The sequence below is a fragment of the Xyrauchen texanus genome, chromosome 2 (genome assembly GCF_025860055.1).
Source record: "Xyrauchen texanus isolate HMW12.3.18 chromosome 2, RBS_HiC_50CHRs, whole genome shotgun sequence".
In the NCBI taxonomy this organism is placed as follows: Eukaryota; Metazoa; Chordata; class Actinopteri; order Cypriniformes; family Catostomidae; genus Xyrauchen; species Xyrauchen texanus.
In genome coordinates, this window is record NC_068277.1 from 3799034 (window position 1) to 3824835 (window position 25802).

Genomic DNA, 25802 nt, shown 5'->3' on the forward strand with positions numbered 1-25802 from the left:
GCAACCCTGCTTCCAAGGCGATGGGAATCATGAACTCTTTCGTCAACGACATCTTCGAGCGCATCGGCGGTGAAGCGTCTCGTCTTGCTCACTACAACAAGCGCTCCAGCATCACATCGAGAGAGATCCAGACCGCCGTGCGTCTGCTGCTGCCCGGTGAACTGGCCAAACACGCCGTGTCTGAGGGCACAAAGGCCGTCACCAAATACACCAGCTCCAAGTAGAAGAACATCCGGTTTACGCAACAGACACAAAGGCTCTTTTAAGAGCCACTCATGTTCTTATCTAAAGAGTCTCTACATGTGTAGACAAGGAAGAGATTATAAACTGAAATGTTTTGTTTGATTAAATAATTAATCAGAAATCCGGACTATACAACTTCCGGAATAATATAAGCCAGCTCAAACACTTCCGGTGAAACGTCACTTGCTGTAGCGGCATATTCAATTTTCTGCTAGACAGTGTAAATAGCCTGTAAGGCGATATCAATCTTTATATATATATATATATATATATATATATATATATATATATATATATATATATATATATATATATATATATATATATTTATAACAATGAAACAGTTATTCACTTGTTTAAATAGATTATAAAAATAAGTGAATGAAATGAAAAACCCAGATCGCAAAATCTAACGGGCATTTTCTGGATTCTTCTGGCATTTGTTTGGTTTGTGTACGATGTTGGCAAATGGATGGCAACCCTGAAGAGTTCCGGAATCGGTGGTGGCGCAGCTGGAGGAGTTGGAGGGAGGGGCATTATTTTATGGCTCTCTTCTGGCAAATATGAAACATGCCAGATTCAACGTATTTTTCAGTTGCTGTTGTGGGAGTGATTGTGAAATTACTTAAACAAGTATTTCCTCTCCAGTTTTATCATAAGATATATATATATATATATATAGCCTCTAATGGACAAGGTTGTCTTTGTCATAACTTGAAATTACACGAAGTTACAGAAATTTTATTTAATAATAAATTAATTTAACTGAAATCGTATTTAAAATGTATGTAGGGTCTGACCATAATTAACTTGACATAATAAACTAAAAACTGATACATGATATTTAAGTATGATAACTTATTAAAACATTTGTGATTTACCCTTTGACCTTCCTGCCGCGCCATTTTAAATAATGTCGGACAATTCTCATCCTCTGAACCGCGCTGAGAAGTGTTGTTTAAGCTGAATATGCTTTATTTTTAGTAATTCCATTAACTATCCTGCAAATAGCCAGTTGCCTAATTATATTTTCTGTATTGTAAATTAGGTGGTAAGTTCCGTGTAAACTGGCATTATATGATATGCCATAGGGATTAGTGAACGAGTGAGCGCGCACATTCGAGACAACTCGGTATTCCCGAGTCATATTAAAGATTTGTTCACAATGAACGAATCGTTCATGACCGATCCATCACTACAAGGTGTGATTTTATTGGTTGTACAATCAAAGCTCGCTGCTGATTGGCTGCGAGATCGACTTCACGCGAGCAGAACTGATGAGCTTCCCGCATTATTCTCATGAGGTGAGTGGAGACGGTTGTTTTCAATGCTGTTTTATAAAGCCTTGTATTTTCAAATGCAGCTTTTTATGTGAATTAAATGTAATATTATCATATGAGTTGTACTTAATATTTTTGTTTACACTTAAGCTATTTTTCTCTGAAAAAAGGTTAACGTTAATGTATGATAATGTCTACAGCTAGCCACACTTCCATTTTTGTGTGAAAACATGATATTTTGTGCGTGTCTGATGGATATTATGTATTTTTGCTGTTTGTGTAGTTTAGTTTACACACTGCGTGTTAATCCTCACTAGTAGCTTATGTGGTGATGTAAGTTACAAGTTAATATTATACTTATGGTATTCGCTGTTTGTTATAATTTAAACTCATGCATAACGTTAGATATTTTAATTAAATTGTCAATTTATGTAGGTCGCTTCATATCAAAGGCAGCGTCGAATTTTCCTCATCTAAAAAGATTAAGTTACTGCTAGTCATGGTAAAGAAATCCGGTGAGAACCGGTTCCAGTGCATGCTCACTGACAGAATTCTCTAATCATAAACAACAGTGCAAATATAATCTATGTAAAATAAATTTTGCTCAGTAGTTGGCTTTATAACGGGAGTTCCATGAGTGTATTAACTGGTAGTATTACTCAAGAGTGAGATAGCCTTGCTTTCGCGCCTTGCAGTCACGTGGTTGATGTTACACAAATCTGCGCTGACAAATCTGTGTTCCAAGTAACGTTAGGATAGAGACGGCAGCTTCACTATATTTGCAGTGAGTCATGGTAACTTAAAAAAAACGCATGATATGTGACGCATAACGCAACGATTACTACGTTGACTACATTCGCAGTATTTTGAAGAGTGATGGAGACAGAACATTAAATAGCCTATGTTTTAACGTTAACGTAGACTAACCATGTTCCGTACACTTTTCGCCTTATCACCGCACGTCAACGGCCACTGCTCTGTTGCTGAGAGCCAGACAAGCCTGTGTGAGTGCTTATTCTCTGGGGAAATTCCCATTGGAGGATCTATTCTTTGATTTATGTAGATGACATGCGCATGTGACAGCGCGCGTACTGAAAGAACGAGCAGAGATCCTCGACGCTAGCGCTGCGCCGTCTTCCAAGCGCTGCCTTGCTCTCTTGCGCTATTAATCAAAATCAAACGACACGATGGTAAAAGTTCGGATATTTATATAAGGTTACTTATATGACAATGTGTAGATTTTTGTAGAAAATTACAGAAAATGTAGAAAATTACAAAAAATGAAAATTTTCTGCTTTTTTCCCAGTTATCATTATTTGCAATATAAGTTCAAGTCACATGAGTTGTGAGTGTGGTATTGAGTTTTTTGACACTCTTGTTTCTCTGTTTCAGAATACTGTTTTCATTCCTTAATGCATTTTGAGGTAAAGGTTTATGAGAATCTTAAACTGTCCCATTTTGAATAGTTGTACCAGACCTTAGCGTCAGCACTTACTTTAGCTAGCTGCTAGGTTGTTCACCAAACCGAGCCCGTTTCTCTGACCAAACCAAATGTTCCTGTACATTTCCTGACAGAGATTTCACCGGTGACTATCAAGAGCCAAGTAAAAGTAAGGTAAGTTGTTTGTTTTTATGTTTTAAAAGAGAGGAGAAAGCTCTATGTTGCATTTTTTTTGCGAATGTCTTTTATCTGCTAAGTAGATTTTTTGTTTGTTTTTAGCCTCACCAACAAAAAATGTCCTTTCCCATGTTCATTGCACGGCTTCTATCTTATTCCACAATTGAGCCTGACAGATTTTTACATGCAATAAAAATTATCAATAAGCTGCAGGCTTCAACATGAAATATCTTTCATTACCTTTTCTAAGTATTTTTGAATGGAGCTGTTTTATTTGGCTAGTGTAACATTGTATGCCTTGATCAGCATATGTTTATTGAAATTTGAAAGATTTGATTTCAAATTTCAAATGCAAATAAATCAAATGAGCAGTGGAGTTTTTTATGTGACTAAGGTTTACCCTACAGTACAGCCTAGACTACTTGGGACATACACTGTTCAAGACATGCATACAAAGAGCTTTCTCCTCTCTTTTCTCTCTAAATAAATCTGTAGCGTTAACAAATGTCTGTGTTTGGTTTTCCCCAGTTCACAATGGAGCGGTCCCAGTGGAGTAACATGTGCAAGCAAGCCATAAAAAGGACAAATGACAGAATTTTAGAGGTACAAAGAAGTCTTTGCACAGGTGTCGTAGAGCACAATGAGATGGTAAGTAGTGACTTTGGTGAAGTTGTGGACACTGAGATGGTGAGTGATGATGAGGTCTCTGAAGATGATGAGGAAGATGATGATGATGATGAGGATGATGATGAGATTTCTCCTCCTTTAGATTTGTCCACTGCTCTTTCTACCTGGGCTGTTGAGTATGGTGTATCATTAGTGGCATTGTCTGCTCTTCTGTGCATCCTTAGAGTGCATCACCCCTTTCTTCCAAAGGATGGGAGAACCCTTTTAAAAACAGCAATGAAGTACACTCTGGAAAGGTTGGCTGGTGGGGTGTTTTTCTATTTTGGTATTTTGAACATGTTTCGCAACACATTTGAGTATTTGTCGTCCAAATTTCCAGATAGAAATGTGTTTATGTTGCAGCTTAATTTTGATGGATTGCCGCTGTTTAAGAGCTCGTCGACTCAGTTCTGGCCAGTGTTAGGCATGTTGCGTCACAAAGATTATGTTTCCAGCAGGCCACTGTTAATTGCTTTGTTCTGTGGTGAGACTAAACCCACTTCATTGCATGAGTATCTTGGTGCCCTTGTTCAAGAATTGAGAATGCTGAGAGAGGGATTTGTCATAGGCTCAAAAACCTTGTTTCTGAAGGTAAGTTCGGTCATTTGTGATGCTCCTGCTAGAGCCTTTATCAAACAGGTGAAAGGCCATTCAGGTTATGCAGGATGTGATAAGTGTTTACAGCCAGGTGTTTATGCTCGTCACCGCATGACATTCCCAGAGGTAAGTGCTGCTGATAGGACTGATGAGTCATTTGCGAGAGGCACAGATGAGGAACATCACATAGCAGTTTCCCCTCTACTTGAAACGGGTATCGGTATGGTCAGTCAGTTTCCTCACGATTATATGCATTTGGTTTGTTTGGGAGTAATGAGGAGGCTCTTAGATTTGTGGTTTGGCAGTTCTGGCCCTCTTCGGTGTCGTCGTTCGGGTCGTGATATGCAGGAGATCTCTGAAAAGCTGATAAGTTTGAAGGCATTCGTCCCAGCTGAATTTGCTAGGAAGCCAAGGAGTCTGGCAGAAAGATTAATGTGGAAGGCAACTGAACTCAGGCAGTTCCTTCTGTACACCGGTCCTCCTGTTCTTAGGGGTGTGTCACCTGAGGAAATGTATAACAACTTCATGCTGCTGTCAGTTGCCATCTCGATTTTAGCCAATCCCCGCCTTTGTTCAGCTCTGAATGGTTTTGCGAAAAGGTTACTTGTGTCATTTGTGGAGCACTTCAGTAAATTGTATGGTCCTGAGTTTGTTGTCTACAATATACATGGGTTGATTCATCTTAGTGATGATGTAAAGATTCATGGTCATTTAGATGTGATCTCTGGGTTTCCATTTGAAAATTACCTGTGTACATTAAAAAAAATGAGGTGTCTACATAAGAGTGTGCCTTATTAGCATGACGCACATCATGAACATTAATGACACTTTTATGTTTATGACTGGTGTCATTAAGTGTATTTATTTGTTTTTTGCAATGTAAAGTTGACACTGGGATGCAGACATTACAAGAACCAAATGATTTAACATATAACAATCATGACTAATACCAGTTTGGGTAAAGCTTTGTTTTTCACTTGGTTCCCATTCTTGACAGATAGTTTTAGTGAGGTAAGGTTGAAACTTCGCTGGGCAGAAGATGACACAGACCTCCAATCAGAAGTAGAGGAGGGGAGGCCTAAAAAAAGAAAAACCAGGTATGTCGCAAATCTGCTGAATCCAGGATAATGTGTGTTGCACTCAGATTTTGCTCAGTTTGTCTACATAATGTTTGTTTAAACTAAGGCATGTAAAAAGATTTAAGCATTAAGTTGCCAAATTTCTGTAAGAAGTAGCACTGAAAAAAATTGTATGTGGGGTAGTTGGTGAGAAGCCGTAACTGTGGGATTTCATTACTTTAAAACCTCAGTTTTATAGAGTTTCATTCATAGATGGGTCTCTTCATTATAGGCAGTGCAAACGAGCCTTACATGGCTGTAGGGTTGTAAATAATTTTAGTTATTTTTCTCTCTCCAAAGACCAAACAAGCGCTTCCTCTCAAGTCAGGAGGAGTCTGATGAGGAGCCTGTGAAGCGCAAACCAGTCCTCCCTAAGGTGCCCTCCATTCCACCTCTGCCGTCACTGTTGCGTGACGCCATTTCCTCATCAGATGAAATATCTCCGCCAGTCAACTTAACAGTCTGCTAGTCAACTTGCCTCTCTGTAGCCGATTCACGCCCTTGGAACTCCTGAGCCATCCTACCATCTTCCCTCTCAGCCGTCTCGCCACCATGGGACGCCTGAGCCATCCTACCATCTTCCCTCTCAGCCGTCTCGCCACCATGGACCTCCTGAGCCATCCTACCATCTTCCCTCTCAGCCGTCTCGCCACCATGGGACGCTTGAGCCATCCTACCATCTTTTCCCTCAGCCGTCTCGCCACCATGGAACGCCTGAGCCATTCCATCTTGCCCCTCATGCTGCTTCTGAGATGGACCTGCAGTCTGGTGAGACCTTATGCTCTATTCCAATTTAAAATACATTTCTATGTTATAGCTAGCAAGGACTGAACAGTTTTTAAAATGTTCTGGTTTCAGCATTACTACGAGAGATCATTGCCAAGCAGGAGGTGATGTGTGATATGCAAAGAAATCTGCTGCGGATTGTTCAGGATCTCCATTCTACACCTACACCACATGGACACCACATGGACGGAAGTTTTCTGCCGTTGAGGGATGCTGAGGCTCTTTTGTCGCTGGACCGCGACATTAAGACAAAGCCAGAGAAGAGAAAGGACTTGGTAATAATTACTTTTATCATTAGTATTTGGACCAGATTTTTTTCTGAACTTTTTTCTTTGCATTTTTTTTCTCCGCAATGAACATTCATATTTTCAAAACTTTTATTTTTCCAGGTGCTGACACTGGGCCTTGCTGGGGGCGTGAACCTCAAGGACACTGTGTGGAGGGTCATGAAGATGCTTATTCAGAACGACTTGGCCTGCAAAATGAATTGGACAGGCCTCCATGGCAAAACATAATTCCAGGGCCTAGAAGTCAAGAATGTTGTTACAGGTAAAAGTGTTGATTAGATGTACCAGGCAACATTTTTAGGTTCATTTACCAGCTTCAGTAGTCACTCGATGAGCTGCCACCCCTCAATACAGGGTGAATAAAGGCTCTTGGCCGCCTCCAGTGTAGTGGCCACCGTTTTTAGAGGCAAATTCTTTGTATGTAAACAAAGGGCATAAATGCAGAGAAATGTCTTTGTTTTTCAAAATAACCATGTATGTGTGAAAGGGGTGTTAGTCTATCGTTCGTGGTCAGACTACACATTATGATATAGTCTGGCTTGTCGGGCTATGTATACATCTCTTTTGTAAGGTCTGTGCTTGTTTAACTCCATAGTGGTAAAGAAACTGTATTAACAAATTATGCTGTCCCTTTCCCTTTAGTCTGTCACACAAAGTCAACAGAAGAATGGGACTTAACTTAAAGACCTAAATTAAATTTAAGTTTAAATGGCATTGGCTGTCTTTACAAAGTTTTAAATTTAAACTCTGAAACCTCCCATGATATCTTTAATTGTTTGTTTCTAGAAGCCATTCGGAGAAATCCTGGATGCAGAGAATCCACGAATCAGGAGGTGGAGCAATGGTTGTATTTGGCTGGCGATCAAGAGGGGGGAAGGAGGAGGAGAAGCACAGTCCTCCACCATCAGCCACCCACCAACACATAACGTCAGCCACCCACCAACACACAACGTCAGGCACACACCTGCACACAACGTCAGGCACACACCTGCACACAACGTCAGGCACACACCAGCACACAACGTCAGCCACCCACCAGTACATAACGTCAGGCACACACCAACACAACGTCAGCCACCCACCAACACACAACGTCAGGCACACACCAGCACACAACGTCAGCCACCCACCAACACTCAACGTCAGGCACACACCAACACTCAACGTCAGGCACACACCAACACTCAACGTCAGGCACACATCAACACTCAACGTCAGGCACACACCTGTACACAACGTCAGGCACACACCTGCACACAACGTCAGGCACACACCAGCACACAACGTCAGCCACCCACCAGTACATAATGTCAGGCACACACCAACACACAACGTCAGCCACCCACCAACACACAACGTCAGGCACACACCAGCACACAACGTCAGCCACCCACCAACACATAACGTCAGGCACACACCAACACTCAACGTCAGGCACACACCAACACTCAACGTCAGGCACACACCAACACTCAACGTCAGGCACACATCAACACTCAACGTCAGGCACACACCAACACACAACGTCAGCCACACACCAACACACAACGTCAGCCACACACCAACACACAACGTCAGCCACACAAACACACAACGTCAGCCACCCACCAACACACAACGTCAGCCACCCACCAACACACAATGTCAGGCGCACACACACCAACACACAACGTCAGGCACCCACCAACACACAACGTCAGGCACCCACCAACACACAACGTCAGGCACACACCAACACACAACGTCAGGCGCACACACACCAACACACAACGTCGTCAGGCGCACACATACATTCCACTTTGGCCCGTTTCTGGCCACACACTACCGTTCATAAGTTTGTGGTCTTTAATGGTTTACACAACTAAGTGTGATTTCTAAAACTAAGCTTTGTATGTTTTTACATTTTATTTGTATAAAAAAAAAAAAAATTGTAAATGTTTACCTATTTAGGTCATATGTTTGTTAATTGAAAATAAACACTAATTTTCTGCAGTTATGGTTTCCTGGTTTGATTTCTCTTTGAATTGCATGGTTGCTATTGGGTGCAGATATTGAATATGGGCCAAATTAGTTATTTTAATATAATCTGGCAGAGTTGTGGCCTGTGCTCGGGAGACATCTGGCTTTTCAATGGCGATATTATGGCATGAATATGGCCCAATTTAGGGTCTTCTGACTCTCGTCTGGTAAGGCATTGGCATTTTTCTGGCGTGCTTTTGGCAAAACTGTCTGTGCCGGTTTTGGCCCTGCATTCCTGGCGGTATGATTGCCAAAACTAAGAACAGTGTTTGGGCCATAAAATGCCCGGAACAATTTTGCTATCTGGGAAGACGTTTAAATTTCAGCATTTTCAGTGGACGATAGCTGGGCACTGTTGCGTCCCTCAGTGTTCATCCTCATCTAAATTATATTCGGCTATTAGTTTTCAAACTTACCCCTCCGACGACCAACAACGGTGTATGTAGTTGCATGCCTTCTGTTAAATTACCAGAGTTTTTTGCTTTAAATTGCTGGGTCTAAATAGATGCATCAAGACCAGTGCGCAGTTCTGTTTAGTATTTTAACTATTTTACTGTTGTTAGCTACTGCTTTTGTTCAGTGATAAAGAATGGATTTACATCTCTACAACTTCATACAGTGATCTGTATTTTCCCCTCATTTTCAGTTTTATGCTTCCAGTGAATAAACCTACATTTGTTTGTAACTGCCTTTTTTAAATGACTCCCCAAAGCATTGTGTATTTTATTGTGGCCATTACAAACAGCATTTAAACAATACTATTTTTAGGTACTAATACCTTATAACCTCAAACACTCACATAAATAACATTTATTGGAAAATATGTAATTTAATAAATTTATGATGACATGTTCAACTACATAATTTGTATACATTGTATACTAGAATTCTATTCAATTAGAATATATTTGTGGCAGATGACAATAGTGAACACATGAAAACTGCTCAGAAATGTAATGAAAACCAAACTATTTGAACTTTGTAAAAAAAAACTGATTGAAAGTTAACCATGGAAATTGACAAGCCAAAAGCATAGGTAGGTAAAAGTAATCAATCTTTTGTTTGATTGTTTTTATGACTCTCCCGTCTCTGAATATTCTTTGAAAAAACAATTGAATAAATGCTATTCCCATTGTTGTTGTGGGTGGAGCAGTTTCCCTTGGCATTCCTTGGTAAATCTCATTCACACGCAGAACTGACATGTATGGAAGGTCACAGGTCCAGTCGCAGGCCCCGTTGTACAAGTTACTCCTGAAAATATACACAACAGAACAGTTAGACAAGCATTTATGTACTGTTTGTTATTATCATAAATTAATGCTTTTCATGTCAAATTCTACTTCAGTGTTGTGTAGCTCTATGCTACAGGGATGTTGTGTGTGTGTATGTGTATGTGTATGGACATTCAGTTCAATTAGAGGTTCATCTTTAATCTAAAAATACAAAGTACAATTTTACATTTCCAGTACATATTTTAATTCATGTAGCAGACATACTGCCCATTTCTACAGATTACCTGATCACTTCAGCCAATCTTCTGTCTTTGGCCTAGCTGACAACACCACAATCTCATTTGTTGGACCAGGTTTAAAGCCCTGTCAAGAAATTTGTACAAGAACTTATTTACTTTGTATAAACAAATTTTAGCTCATATGATCATATTTTCAGAAGGAAGGATGCTGCATGGAGCCTTGAAAGTTGATGTGATTTATGTGACATAACCAGGAAGAAGTGAGACACATAATGTTGAAAACATCACCTGGGTGCTAGGTTTGTGCCACTGCTGCTCAGACCCTGTGGGGGGGATAGCTGTTGCTACCTGCTGGCTGTAATGTGAGGTCTGGTAGAGCAAAGCTGCAACATGATTGCATAGTGCAAGCCCTGCCACACATGAGCAATGACAGGCCAACAGCTCAACGGGTTTAGAGTCTTTGAGAACAACCTGTAAAAAAAATAAATAATAATAATTATCAATTGATACTGCATCTCATGTGTTTTGAGATTCAGGTAAATCATTTTATTGAGTGGCTGAGATTACTGAAATACATATTTAATAACAGAAATACATGGAGTCACAGTGTAGCTAATTATGCGTTTTAAACATGCTCACTGTGTACAATGTTAAATGCTGGCAACCTACCTGCCTCTACTCTCTGGGAATTTTTACCTGTGTCCACGATGTCTACTACACAATAAACATAGAGAGTACTATGTACTGTTGAGTAAAATACTTTTTGAAACACACAGTGTAGGCCCTAGTTGGTGCACGGTTCTGTTGGTGCAACAGTAGGCTGTAGGTCCAAACAGTATTACAGTCACTATCTATTCTTCAGCCTATTTTATACTGGCACATGGAATTCCTAGAAAGCAGAACGTATTAACATTATTGAACCTGCTCTCATTCCCCTACACTCAAGTTGTGTGGTCTCTCTTTTTTCCTCATCGACCTGAAGCAGCTTGCCCTCACAGACACCTCTCCTGCCTTATTCTTGTCAGAAACAAAGGCAACGAATTAAGCAAGGATCCCATAGCAAGACCAAATGTTTTGCTAGTGCCAAGCCAGGTTATGTCAAGGAGAGTAGCGGGAGACAGATCTACATATCTAAATGCTGCCAACTTAGTGGTTATATTCTGTTTACCAATGCTAACGTTAAGCTATCGTTGGTCTTTCAATTTAACAGTAGCTAACTTACGTTCGATAACATTAGCTAAGTTAGCTGTCTATAGCTAGTTTACAGAACGAAAGAATTATAGCGTACTTTTGCTAACTTACCTTCGTAGTCATGGATATAGCTGGATATAATAAATCCCTTTTCACGTTTGCTTGATGAAGTCTTTGAATTTGAATGAATCAGGCGGTGTACATCATCAATTGTGTTGGCTCGAGGTAGATCCTGCAGGCAGCACGTATAAAACATCTTTGACATCTTCAGGAATGACAGTTGACCGGAAATGCCCGAGCTGGCTTATCTAAACCAGGAAGTAACCGTGCATATAGCCCATTGGACTTGCAACACAGACCGCAGGTACCCAGACAGTCAGTTTCACCCATTCTCGAAACCTGCTAGAAACTGGAGAAATGTATGAAATGTATACGTTTGTGAGAACGGCCTTGGACAAAACGAGAAATCATTCCATAGCCAAACACATCGTGTTCAAATATAACACAATTATATATACTACACCCTTTTAACTGTGTAGCACAATACTTGTTTTATTTTGTACATGTTTTAGAAGTTATTATAACTGGAGAAATCTATTGTTAAAAGCCTAACGATACTAGGATAGCTATGTTAGTGAGCATAAAGCCATTTTGCCTGATATTTCTGCCCTCTGTCCTGTACAGTATGAATTTCCTTTTAAGATACTTGAGACGTATTTTAGAATGACTAAGTCCATTCCTCTGTCATTAAACTCCAGGCCGACACCTGCGCACACTGATCCTCTGCTAGCATTGACATTTGAGAATAGTAACGTTACACCTGCAAGATGTCCGCCAAAGTTGCGAACCGTGTCAGTGCCACCAAGGAAAATCTTAAAGTTGACATCATGGCAGACAATGCTGAAATTTTTTTTTAATCTAATATAAAGAAAAAGCAAATAATAACAACAAACAATATTTTATATATATATATAACATTACAATCACATTAGTTGTCATATAACCTGCTAAGCATATTTGGAAATATCAAATGTATATATCATATTTACAGAGTCAAGTGTAATCTACAAGGCGTTTCCATGAATATTACAGTAGAGATGGCAACATAATCATTAATGGAGGATACCACTATAGAGGAGAGCACTATGGTCACTGAAATGGGTATGTGTCATGTTTTTTTGTTGCAGTTATCGCTCTTAATATTTAAGAGAAATACTTAATATATAACTTAAGTTTTAATTTTGTGATGGTTGTCATTGTCACACTTCACATAAAAGTCACACCATATCAGTTATCCCCATCTGTCCTATAACTTGGTACTCATGATTACGTTTGAGACTGTAGGTGCCACCACTGTGCTTTTGGAGGTATTGACAACCTGTGTAGCTGTATTGGTCTGGGCACTTTATTTCTATATAGCTTTTTTTCATAGCCGCTCTGAAGGATTTTCCTGTCAGGAGTTGTACCTACAGGGCGTTGGGATTGACGACAAAGGATCCGAGCAACAATCTACATCGATTTTGTATGTAGAGAAAATGTCTCTAGAAATCTATTCTACATTTTTGTTGTATAATAAACAAGTAGTTTGATTCATGAAACAAACCATTTTATGACATTTTGGTGGCATTAAAAATTATTCCATTAAAATTATATAACATAAGCCTTTGCAGTTGTGGCATCTATATGCACAGTGGATCATTTCAAAACAAGCATGCACTGAGATGACTTAAGGTTAATATATATATATATATATATATATATATATATATATATATATATATATATATATATATATGGTTTCCATAAATACTGTCTTGCTTTGTAGGCTATGCATAAATATTATACTCAAAATAAAAAGCTTATTCAGAAACCCTCTATGTTTCTCAAACTGGGGTATGCGTGAGGTGACAATGGGGGAATACAATTCTGAGATACCTTTCTAAACTAATAAAATCCAGTTCATGTATTTCTTAAAATATAACTGTGTGTTTTGGTGGTGGTTGTGTCATATAGGTCAGATAAATATGCAATGAAATAACATCTATCTAGCACACACATCTCAATCGGTAAGCAATTTATTCAACATGTATGATTAATATAACATGTACAAAACATGATTTTGTACATGTTTTGATAAAGTTTGATTTTAACTTTCATATCAAATATTCTACTAATTAATATTATTGTTGTTGTTTTACATTAAATATTTTGTTGACGTTTTACAATAAGGTTTCATTCCTTAAAATGTGTAAATGTATAATTATGAACTAAACAAAGCATAATATATTTTTACAACATTTATTAATCTTTGTCAATTGTAGCTAATAAAACACAATTGTTCATTGTTCGTTAATTTTAAATAATGTTGTTAATTAATGTTAATAACAATTGGAAACTTATTATCAAGTGTTACAAATACTTCAGAGTTGAATCTCACTCTTGAGCACATTCATCATCAGAGAGAGGGGGCGTGGTTTGGAGTTTGGAGGGAAGAGCAGTGATTGGTTAGAATGTTTTCCAGACTCTAGCCAATAGGAGTCTGACACACTCTTATAAATACTGTGATCGGGAACACGACGAACCACTATTTCACTGTGACATTACAGTATTTGCTACTAATCGAAAATGAGCGGCAGAGGTAAAACCGGCGGTAAAGCGCGAGCAAAGGCTAAAACTCGTTCCTCCAGGGCAGGACTGCAGTTCCCCGTCGGTCGTGTTCACAGGCTGCTCCGCAAAGGAAACTACGCACAGCGCGTTGGTGCCGGTGCTCCTGTTTATCTGGCCGCTGTGCTCGAGTATCTCACCGCTGAAATCCTGGAGTTGGCTGGAAACGCCGCTCGGGACAACAAGAAGACTCGTATCATTCCCCGTCACCTGCAGCTGGCAGTGCGGAACGACGAGGAGTTGAACAAACTCTTGGGTGGAGTGACCATCGCTCAGGGTGGTGTGCTGCCCAACATCCAGGCTGTGCTGCTGCCCAAGAAGACCGAGAAACCCGCCAAGAAGTAAACGGACTAAAGTCTGATTCACTGAAACACAAAGGCTCTTTTAAGAGCCACCCAATTTAACTATAAGAGAGTGATGATTTACTTGAATTAATATTATGAGATCCACAAGAAGCAAAGTGTGAGGTTAAAGTTACATTTTATCATTCGTACCTCAAATTTATAAATGCAGTGTTGACTCTAAAAGGTTAATGTTATTTATAAAGCTACACATAGAATCAAGTATCATTCGTGCCTGGGGAAAAACAAACACAGTATCTACTTCAGATAAAACATGAATTACTGGGTCTGGATTAATTGTATGCACATAAATAATATAATATCTCTATATTTAATCTCAGATTATTATAAGATAACCCTTGTAGGTTAAAATGTGTTCTGTAACGTTATACAAAGAATCAAGTCTAATTAAAAACATCGACATCAAAATACAGATAGCAGGAATGAATAATTAGGTGTGGGATAATTATACATGTGCACACACGGAATATCACGTTTATATTTAATATCAGTTTAACATGCAACATACAGTATAATCTAAAATACAGATGAGATGAACTGAATAAAAGATCTTGAAGAAACTGTCGCCGCTTGTTTGAACACACGAGCCGCACAGTCATTGGTCAACTGTCACACATAGACGTCACTATCAGCCAATCACAAGCCTCGGAACCCTCCCCCCACTGAACTCATGGTCACACAAGGCTTTAAAGAGCAGCAGCAGCGGAACATTCAGTCACATTTTCTGTGAAGAACGGAGAAGAATCGTTGAAGTCATGGCAAGAACTAAACAGACCGCTCGTAAATCCACCGGTGGAAAAGCCCCGAGGAAGCAGCTCGCTACTAAAGCCGCCCGTAAGAGCGCACCAGCCACCGGCGGAGTCAAGAAGCCTCATCGTTACAGGCCCGGTACCGTGGCTCTGCGAGAGATCCGCCGTTATCAGAAGTCCACTGAGCTGCTGATTCGCAAACTGCCTTTCCAGCGTCTGGTGAGAGAAATCGCTCAGGATTTCAAGACGGATCTGCGCTTCCAGAGTTCCGCTGTCATGGCCCTGCAGGAGTCCAGCGAGGCTTATTTGGTCGGTCTGTTTGAGGACACCAACTTGTGTGCCATCCATGCCAAGAGGGTCACCATCATGCCCAAAGACATTCAGCTGGCCCGCCGCATTCGTGGAGAACGAGCTTAAATCCACAGTGACGTCATCCACATCAACCCCAAAGGCTCTTTTAAGAGCCACTTCAATCCACTGAACGAGTTAATTTCCAGTTTTTATTATTGATGGTTTATAAGTTTTTTTATTAGTTTACCGTTTCCGCTCTATTAGGCTGCTGTAAATGATATTTACTTGGAAAAAAAAAAAAAACATTATTAGGTGCCTTTTAAAAAAACTACTATGATATTAGAACAAAGTGACAACTTGCCCCTATTGACGTTGGTTAAAAATATTTGTCCTGAGAAGTTTAATCTTTCAGTTAAATGTAGAATTTAGCAATTTTTGTTTTAATTTCAAGGATAATTATCAGGGTTTTGAACACGGGAGTAAATGATTGCACGTTAAATACTGGATTAAATGCCTTACTCAAGGACACAATGGTGGTGACTGTGGGGGTCGAACCAGCAACCTTCTGATTACCAGTTATGCTCTTTAGGCCACTACACCATCAACACGCACATGTTGTACATGTTTGAGCAAAACTGAGCGTGCGTTAAGAGTTGATGTCTTGACTGTTGAGACTTTTAGTCTTATTCGCTTGTAATTTATGATCGATTTGTATTTTTCTGTAATGATTGTGATTTTGGAAAGAATAAAGTTCATGGGGAAATAAACGCATCTTCTCCCTGAACAAACAAGTTGTTTGTATGAAATACATGGATTCATCAGATCTTTAGTGACCTCTGACCTCATTTAACCCCTTTAATAATAAAGAGGTTTATTATTCCTCAATTGTTCTCTTACAAAGATTAACACAACAAATGATTAGTAATTATGACAATAATATATCCAAAATAAATTTAAAAAATATATATTTTAATCTTTATACATTTTTGAAGTTTATTTATAAAAATTTGGAGTTGAAGTTGATAAAATAGAAATTCTTCTGCAGAGTGATGACATCTCGGATCATTACCTCATCTCTTGTATACTGCCATCAGCTAATTTACTCAATCTACAACATGCTATCGTTCAGGCAGAACTATTCTTTCAACAATTAAAGATAGATCTGGAAGATAAGTGATGTTAACACTCAGTAAGCAGAAAATATAAATGCAGTAATCTCCAGCACTCTTGATAGTGTTGCTCCCCTTCAAAGAACATAATGTAAATTAATCTCATTGAACTATGATCGCTTTGACTCTATGTGAGATTGTTCAGGGAGAAAACATGAATTATTTTTACAGGAAAAAGATTCTTAGAAAAGTTCAACTTACGTATAAATTACACGAAGTGATTATAATTAAACATCAGTGCAGTCAATACTTTCAACTCTTTGTGTGAGATTGTGTGTGGCTCTTAAAAGAGCCGTTGGGTTGGTCTGATTTCTCCTGAATAAAGTCGTTTATCCTCCGAATCCGTACAGAGTTCGTCCCTGTCGTTTCAGCGCGTACACAACGTCCATGGCAGTGACGGTCTTTCTCTTGGCGTGTTCAGTGTAGGTGACGGCATCACGGATAACGTTCTCCAGAAACACCTTCAACACACCGCGAGTCTCCTCGTAGATCAGACCGGAGATACGCTTGACACCGCCACGGCGAGCGAGACGACGGATTGCGGGTTTGGTGATTCCCTGGATGTTATCACGCAACACTTTGCGGTGACGCTTGGCGCCTCCTTTCCCGAGTCCTTTACCGCCTTTACCTCTTCCAGACATGATGCCGAATGTACGAGTATAAACAGAATATGAAGTGTAGACATGCTGAAGAGCGTATTTAAAGATGTCTACAGGACCTAGTAGAAACATAGAACTGAAGGAGGAGCCTAAAACACGACACGTATTTTTCCTTCTCAGCGCTGACGTACCAAAGCTTAGATTCACACGAATTTTATTTTGTTTATTTTTTTTTACGAGAATTCGTTTCAGGTCAGTTTCCAAATTCGCATTTGTAAAATGGGGGAGAATACTTGAACAATGAAATGTGTTATAAAACAAACTCACTAATGCACACTGAAAAGGAAAATTAACTAAATAGTTTGTGAATGGACTTCATGAGAATGTTGATTGTGTGGTCAACTTCAAAACTACCAATCACTCAATTTATTAACCACATTCTCTATTGACAAATACATATATAAAAATAGAAAGGTCTGATATTTCTAATTATTACCTCTTAGTTTCATTATTGTATTTTACAATTAAAGGCCAGACGTGCTGCTGTATCCTGGATCATTTGCAGGCCTAAATATGAGCGTTACATATAAGAATGGTTTTATCTTCCTTTTTGCAGATATTGTAGATTGTAAATATACATGATTGTGCTCTAATTAATTTTATGATCTCTGGGATGAATTTAGCCTGAAAGAAAACTCTCAAGCAGATTTCAGTTTACGTGACTCGTTCTGATTTTTAAAACAGCTGTTAAATAAAAAGCTGAAAGAACTATTCTTTCAACAATTAAAGATAGCATCACTTATTGATTAATTTGATTGATTTAATTAAGACAATTAAAGAAAAAAGTCCCACACCATAGTACAATGATCACACTCATGCTCCATTTTCAGAGCTGCACTCTTGAGAGCATAAGTGGAAGAATACAAAATTAGAAGTATTATGTCAATGTCAATGTCAATTTTATTTATATAGCACCATTAATCCCAACCGAGGTTGTCCAATGTGCTGCACATACTATAGTAGACATAAGACAATACAATACAATAAAACAATAATAAAAATAAAAACTGTAATAAAAAACAGTTTAAAAAACGTACAATACACTTTCTCATTGAATATAAGCCAGTTCAAAAAGATGCGTTTTTAGCTTAGATTTAAAAACAAACAACGATGATGCAGAGCGAATACACAAGGGTAGTGCATTCCACAGTCTGGGCGCAGCTACTGAAAAAGCCCGTTCACCCCTGCGCCTCAGCTTCGACTTTGGAACACACAACAATCTCTGGTTAGTAGACCGGAGAGACAGAACTGGACGATATTCAGTTAGTAGAAGGGGCCAGACCGTTTAATGATTTAAACACCAAAAGAAGAATTTTAAAATTCACTCGGTAACGCACGGGCAACCAGTGAAGAGAACGCAAAACAGGCGTAATGTGGTCTCGTTTTTTAGTCCTGGTTAAAAGTCTTGCAGCTGCATTTTGAACTCTCTGTAACCGCGAAAAAGCTGACTGGCTAATCCCAAAGTATAGTGAGTTACAGTAATCCAATCTCGAAATAATAAAAGCATGAATTAATTGTTCAAAATTTTTTCTTGACAAAATAGGTTTTACTTTAGCTAAAAGTCGAAGCTGAAAGAAACATGATTTGACCACTGTATTGATATGTTTGTCAAATTTCAGCCCATCATCGAAAACAACCCCTAGATTTTTAACCCAAGGCTTCACAGACGAGGATAACTCACCAAAATTAATTTTCGGTGGACTAACAGAGTCTGAAGGACCAAACACTATTATCTCAGTTTTACTCTGATTAAAGTTAAGAAAATTTAAAGACAACCAGGCCCTCACATCAGCCAAACAGGTCAAAAGTGCATCCAGACCATTTGAACTCTTCTTTAAGGGCAGATAGATTTGAGTATCATCTGCATAGCAATGAAATGACAGACCATGTTTCCTAAAAATAGAACCCAATGGTAGCATATACAGAGAAAAAAGAATCGGAGCTAAGATGGAACCCTGAGGAACACCACATAATAGAGAAGCTGCCTTAGATGAATGTTCACCCATGATAACATTAAAACTTCTATTTGAAAGATATGATTTAAACCATTCAAGAGCACTTCCTTTTATGCCTGCGCAGTGCTCCAAGAATAAGAGTAAGAGTAAGAAGGACAGCATGGTCAACAGTGTCAAACGCAGCACTCAAATCTAGGAGCACAAGCACAGCACAGTCTCCAGAGTCACCAGTAAGTAGAATATCATTTAAGACCTTCAAGAGTGCTGTCTCTGTAGAATGGTATTTTCTAAAATCTGATTGAAAGACCTCAAATATCTCATTTTCATCTAAAAAACTCTGCAATTGTTGAAGAACTATTTTCTCGAGGATCTTTGAAATAAAAGACAAATTAGAAATTGGCCTATAATTATCTAAAACAGTAGGGTTTAGATTCTGTCTCTTAAGCAAAGGATGTACTGTAGCATGTTTTAACACATCAGGTACAGAACTAGTTTCAAAACATCGGTTAATCATAGTCACAAGGTATGGACCCACTGCATCAAAAACTTGTTTCAGGAAATATGGAGGCATGACATCAATGGAAGAGCCTGACGGCTTAAGCTGGCATACTAATTCTTGAAGATGTAAAAAGAAATAGGTTCAAATTGACTGAACTCTGCAAAACAAACAGAGGGGATGGACGGATCAGAAGCAGGGCGAGATATCCCCAATCTGATAGCATTAATCTTATTAACAAAAAAGCTCAGAAAATCCTCACACATTGTTTTTGACACAGCAGGGTACTCAGAGACGTTTGGGTTAACAACAGTGTTGAAAACAGTAAAAAGAGTTTTGGGCCTATGGTAGTTATTTTTAATAAGATCCTCAAAATACCTGGATTTTGCTATTTTCACTGCCTTCTGGAAATTGGATAATGATTCTCTTAATAATTCAAACGAAATCTGGAGCCGATCCTTTTTCCACTTGCGCTCCGCTCGTCTACAGATCTGCCTCGAAGAGCGTACATTATCGTCAATCCAGGGCTCAGATCTAGGTTTGAGTTTTAAAGTCTTTACAGGAGCAACTGAATCCAAGACATTCAAAGCAGTGGAGTTGAGTCTAAATAGGAGCTCCTCTGGACTCAAAACATACTGACTTACATCTACTGATTGAATAGCATCACAGAAAGCTAATGAAAAGGATTTACTAGTAGATGAAGTAATTTTTCTAGATTTACGGACACATTTAGTGGCTTTAGCATAATTTGGTACCCATGGAACAGAAAACATAACAGATTTATGGTCAGAAAACCCATTTTCAGTGACCTCAAGCTCAAAAGAGAAATGCCATATGAAAGCACAAGGTCAAGAGTATGTCCCAGCTGATGAGTCGGGATTTTCACATATTGTTCGAGATCAAATGCATTTATCAAAGTAGAAAATTCTTTAGATAATGAGTCCGTTGCGCAACACACATGAATGTTAAAATCACCAAGAATTAACACTTTCTCATATTTAGGTAGAAATTCCCCAAAAAGTCAGCAAACTCATTTAAAAAATTTATATTGTGCTTAGGAGGGCGGTATATCAGAGCAACCAGGAGTGGACCATTCAGATCAAATGTAAACAACTGCAGCTCGAAACTCCGAAAGTCATAAAACATAATTTGGCAACAAGAAAATTTTTCTTTAAAAACAGAGACCAGTCCTCCACCGCGGCCCGTTTTACGAGGAGAATTAAAAAACGAACAATTTTGAGGTAAAAGATCAGAAAACGGACTTTGGTCCCCATTAGTAAGCCAACTTTCAGTAATGAATAAAAAATCAAGTTCCCGCGAAGAGAAGAAGTCATTAATAATAGCAGTCTTATTTACCACTGATCTGGCATTTAACAACGCCATCCTTAGACCAGGCAGATTTTCAGTCGCGCCTGCCGAATCCGAGAAAAACGTCGAAGATTACTCAAACACACTCCAGCGCGGTGTAAGCGGGCGAGCCGTGAGACAGGTAACTGAACAGTCACAGCCGTGATCACTGAAGTATTCTTATTCCATTCATACACTGGATCCAAAGAGCCAGCGAATGGAAAAATCGCCGACCAAACCCTTCACATGGAGACCCAGAGAGGGACGCGACTCTCGTTGTTGTTGAGCCAGGAAATGCTTCAGCTTAACGGCAAAGCCACCCCGTCTTCCGCGTTTTCTCCTACGCCTCCTCACCGGTAGAAAACACGGCCAGCGGCGCAGGTTGTCAGGTACTGACGTCAGAAAATGAGATGAATGAGATGAGCCATTTCGAGCTGGGTATATCAGATCGTTTGCACTAATTTGCAAACTTAACAGAGTTAATTTGTCATATACCAATATTGACGAGGTGCGTTGTGTTAAATAAAAGATAAACAAGACAAACAAACTAAAGACTGGACCAGATGTCCGACGGCAAGCCACACACAACGGCGCCATCTTCCCACATGGGCACATTAGTTGTGCGCATGATTATGCGGTTCATGAAAGGATAGTGTCTGTAGCTACAGACAGTCACTAAATGTTGTCAGGTCAGCATATTTTAACAAACTCAAAGAAAATAACCACAACAATCCAAGGTGTTTAGTCATTAAACTGAAATAAAGCCTCAACTGAACCAGATATTACATTGCAGCACAACAGTAATGACTTCATAAATGTATTTAATGATAAAATTGAAATAATCAGAAATACAATTTTAATCATGCAATCATCTGTCACAGCACCTCAGAAAACAGTGTCTAATAATTTTCCTCACAACTTCAATCCTTCGCTGTCATAGGTCATGAAGAGCACAAAACAACATCGAAACATCAACAAACAAAAATGTATGTTAGATCCAATACCAACTAACCTCTTAAAAGAGGTATTTCTTGTAATCTCAGAACCTCTTATTAATATTATTAACTCCTCACTATCCTTAAGACATGTCCCAAGAAACTTTAAAATGGCAGTTATCAAACCACTTATTTTAAACCCACATCTTGATCCTGGAGAATTGGCAAATTACAGACCGATTTCAAATCTCCTGTTTATGTTAAAAATACTAGAAAAAGTTGTGTCCTCCAAATTATGTTTGTTTCAGAGAAATAGGATACATTAACAATTTCAGTCAAGATTTAGGCCTCATCACAGTACAGTGACTGGACTTATCAGAGTTAATAATGACTATCATCTGATCAACAAGCCTGCATTTCTCTTCTAGTGCTTTTAGCTCTTAGTGCAGCCTTCGACATGACTCTTGGACAATAACAAGTCTTTTCAAACAAAGATCAAACAAAAGCAAATAAGTAAAACATGAAAATAAATTCCATCAATTAAAATGTTATTATGTTCAACAAAATTAATGTTTAAGTCTTTTGTTACTATAGATATCCATTTTCATTTTCTTCTTTTGTTTTTGGAGATTCACATTAGTTGTGCGCATGTAAACCTACTAAGCAGGCAGGATAGTTTATATTAAGAGGACATAAATATCGATCCGTTTCTCACTTATCATTTCACTTCTGAAGACATCGATTTAACCACTGGATTCATGTGTTACTTTAATGCTGCCTTTATGTGATTTTTGGAACTTCAACATTTTGGTCACCATTCATTTGAATTGTATGGACCAACAGAGCTGAAATATTCAAAAAATCTTAGCTTGTGTTCAGCAGAAGAAAGAGGGCGAGTAAATGATGAGAGAATTTTAATTTTAGGAGGAACTATCCCTTTAATGATATCAGCATAACTAACCTTGTCCCAAAGCTTCAGGTCATCTAGTCACTGGTGAGGCACAAAAGATGATTATTTTGACTATAAAGTATCAGCACAATCTTTTGTTTATTTTATTATTTTACAAACTTAATATACTAAATAGTTAATTATACTTTAAATAAGATAAAATACCAAAGATCAGGAAACAAAAACAGATTTCCGATATAAATCATGGAACTTCACTTTACAGCCTGTCGTTATAAAAGTGTGGCAAGCATGTAAGCAAACTCTTAATAGTTTCATATGTCACAAAAGAAACACTTTTCCGAAGCGTGGAAATTATTTGCATCAAAAAACAATTTTCATCTGTGTCTGGACAGTATTTTATAGTGATAGTGATAAGTGATAGTAAAACTAAATTCAGAAACTCCTTTCTCTTAAATCAACACAAAGTTTGTAAAAAGGTTGACATTGCAGGTAAGTGGAGTATATTGAACAGTTTTGCTAGGATTTTATGGTAACAAAGAAGTAATAACATCTCGGTTACGTATGTAACCTCGGTTCCCTGAGACGAAGGGAACGAGACATTGCGTTTAAAAATGCATATTTTATGTATTTAACAGTCGTAAGGAACATGTACAGTGCATGTAAAATACTCACCATTGTAGCAGATCATCATTCTAAACTCCAGCAGTAGACATTCCCACACATAATTGGATGCCAGCAGTATTGTTTGGCTGTCAGATTGCCCATTATGTGAACACAAGCCCGTAGGCAGGGGGGGTTCGGGTGGTTCAAACGAACAACACCCCCCCCCACTGCCAAAGGTCCAGAATTTATGTCGTTTTTTTTTCATGTGATTATTGTCATCATTGTTTTAATCAATGCTTGTGACAAATATTCTGGATTGCTGTTTCAAATTAATATGATTTAATATTGTAGCTGGACATGTGTGTGTGTGTGTGTGCCGCGCGTGCAGTTCAGAGAGAGTTATCGCAATACACTTTTCAAAGCAACGGTGAAGAAGCATCGCCTCTGAATGATGGGGGGGTTATATATATATATATATTTTTTATTATAAAAAGGATTTCTATATTTTATACACTCAATAGTCTACAATATTATAGCCATATAAACGTAGCGTAATTAATAATAAAACATAGTTGGATATTCAGTGATATCGGCTGTGCAATATCGACTTTTGTGATTGGCCAATACCGGCAGACTGGAGCCAATGGAAATGCTTCTCCTTCGGTGCGCATCTTATTCCTCTGAGAACTTCAAAGCAGACCGCTTGAGGTAAATTATCTGGAATGATTTAATTGATTTACGATGCCTAGTATGTGAGAGTGTTATGTCTTAATGTGAGTTAGTCTGAGTGTTTTTTATGCGTGTCATGTTATCCTTTATTTATTAACTGTTATGAGTTTATTTTGCACCGATGCACTGATAGTGTGAGGATGTATGAGGTCACGAGTATGTACTAGTTGAGTGAAGATGGATGTACATACATCTAATGAATGAGTGTTTAGTCATTGACAAAGCTTCAAAAAAGGTTTTTTGACTGATTTTATATCAGGCTGTACAACCAAATAGTGAGTATGGGGCGAAAAGAGCAGGAGAGACTGAAGAGAAAGCAGGCAGCAGTGTCATTGTCTCAGAATATTGAACATATGTCCAAAAAAACTAGCAAACAGGGTAAGGTTGTTATACATAAGCTTGGGAGGGTTACTTTAAAAATGAATTCTGTTACAGTTACAAATTACTTCATAAAAAAAGTATTCAGTAACGTAATCCAAGTACCACAATATGAAAGTAATGTAACTGATTACTTTTGGATTACTTCAAGGACAGATATTATTTTAAAAAACAAAAACTTTTATTTATTAAGAATTTCACAGCCCTGAATAAATATTTATGTAAAGTACTATAGAGACATCTAGTGGCTACAGTATGGTATTACAAATTATTTTGTTTTATTTTTAACTTGACATGTACAAGAAAAAATTAAATGGAAATGTTTCTTCACCAGGAAAATACAGAATACAAATAAACATTTTCAAGCAAATATAATAAAGAATTTTTTTAGACAATGGAAATGTTTCTTCAACAGGAAAATAGAGAATGCAAATGCTTATTTAGGTTGGATGTCGAGTCATTTGATAAAGAAAGTGTTTTCGTTGCTGGAAGGCACAGTTTGCACTGTACAACCATGTTGTTGGCATTTTCTTCTTTAAAAACAAAATAGCAGCGGAATTTCCAAGAAATGAAAGCATTTTTACCCGTGGGCAGCATCGTTTTTAGCAGCAGTGATTCAATCTGTGTCTGAGGAGATTGTTGTAGAGAGCTGTTATTTTGCGCATGCACCAGCGGGTGGCACACGTGAATTGTGTCGTGAGTCATTAATCAAGCAATGCTTAATATAGTGTTATTATGCCAAAATACAGATTTATTTAGTTTTAAATGAAACCATTTTAATCCTGAAAGTATCCCCCCTTTTTTAAAAAGTAACTATAATCTGATTACTACGTTTTTTGACGTAACTCTAACGAATTACAGTTACTGAATTTTTGTATCCTGATTACATAATGCCGTTACATGTATTCCGTTACTCCCCAACCCTGTACATAACCTATAACATTTGATAGCTAACAGTCGTCAACCCCACTGGAGCAGAAGGTAGCTGAGGTTGTTTCTGTTATACAGTGATTTTTCTATATAAGATCTATAAACCACAAAATGATAAAAACACCAAAGTATTTTTAATTTATGTTATAGGCTAGGCTAAACTGCTTCTAAGCATACATATAAATCATGTGAAACTAATATTATTTATATAATTAATATAATTAATTAATATTTATTATATATATTAAAATATATGTATATATATTTTTTAAAATGTACCTTGATTGTCTTCCAAAAAGTATGAAGCCAACTGTTACTGGATAAAAGGAACATATAACTTTGTGGTGAT

General features: G+C 38.2%; 3 protein-coding genes and 1 long non-coding RNA gene across 4 annotated transcripts; 2 read left to right on the forward strand and 2 right to left on the reverse strand.

Annotated features, from left to right (window-relative positions):
- Positions 1-9660: 9660 nt before the first annotated feature.
- LOC127618033 (uncharacterized) lies at positions 9661-10509 on the reverse strand. The gene is made up of 3 exons (XR_007967396.1): positions 10374-10509; positions 10131-10209; positions 9661-9865 (listed from the first exon to the last, which is right to left on the reverse strand). It is a non-coding gene; the product is annotated as an uncharacterized LOC127618033 (long non-coding RNA).
- Positions 10510-13745: 3236 nt separating this feature from the next.
- On the forward strand, positions 13746-14323 carry LOC127617570 (histone H2A-like). The gene has a single exon (XM_052089548.1). It carries the CDS (start codon positions 13902-13904, stop codon positions 14283-14285), a length of 384 nt encoding a protein of 127 aa, XP_051945508.1. The 5' UTR covers positions 13746-13901; the 3' UTR covers positions 14286-14323.
- A 698-nt stretch (positions 14324-15021) lies between these two features.
- LOC127617454 (histone H3) lies at positions 15022-15468 on the forward strand. Its single transcript, XM_052089429.1, has one exon. The coding sequence runs from the start codon at positions 15058-15060 to the stop codon at positions 15466-15468; it is 411 nt and encodes a 136-aa protein (XP_051945389.1). The 5' UTR covers positions 15022-15057.
- A 1371-nt stretch (positions 15469-16839) lies between these two features.
- On the reverse strand, positions 16840-17156 carry LOC127617895 (histone H4). Its single transcript, XM_052090041.1, has one exon. The coding sequence runs from the start codon at positions 17150-17152 to the stop codon at positions 16841-16843; it is 312 nt and encodes a 103-aa protein (XP_051946001.1). The 5' UTR covers positions 17153-17156; the 3' UTR covers position 16840.
- Positions 17157-25802: the final 8646 nt, after the last annotated feature.

Excerpts from the sequence above, each read along its gene's own strand:
- LOC127617895 (XM_052090041.1), bottom strand. The coding sequence starts at position 17,152 with ATGTCTGGAAGAGGTAAAGGCGGTAAAGGACTCGGGAAAGGAGGCGCC.
- LOC127617454 (XM_052089429.1), top strand. The coding sequence starts at position 15,058 with ATGGCAAGAACTAAACAGACCGCTCGTAAATCCACCGGTGGAAAAGCC.
- LOC127617570 (XM_052089548.1), top strand. The coding sequence starts at position 13,902 with ATGAGCGGCAGAGGTAAAACCGGCGGTAAAGCGCGAGCAAAGGCTAAA.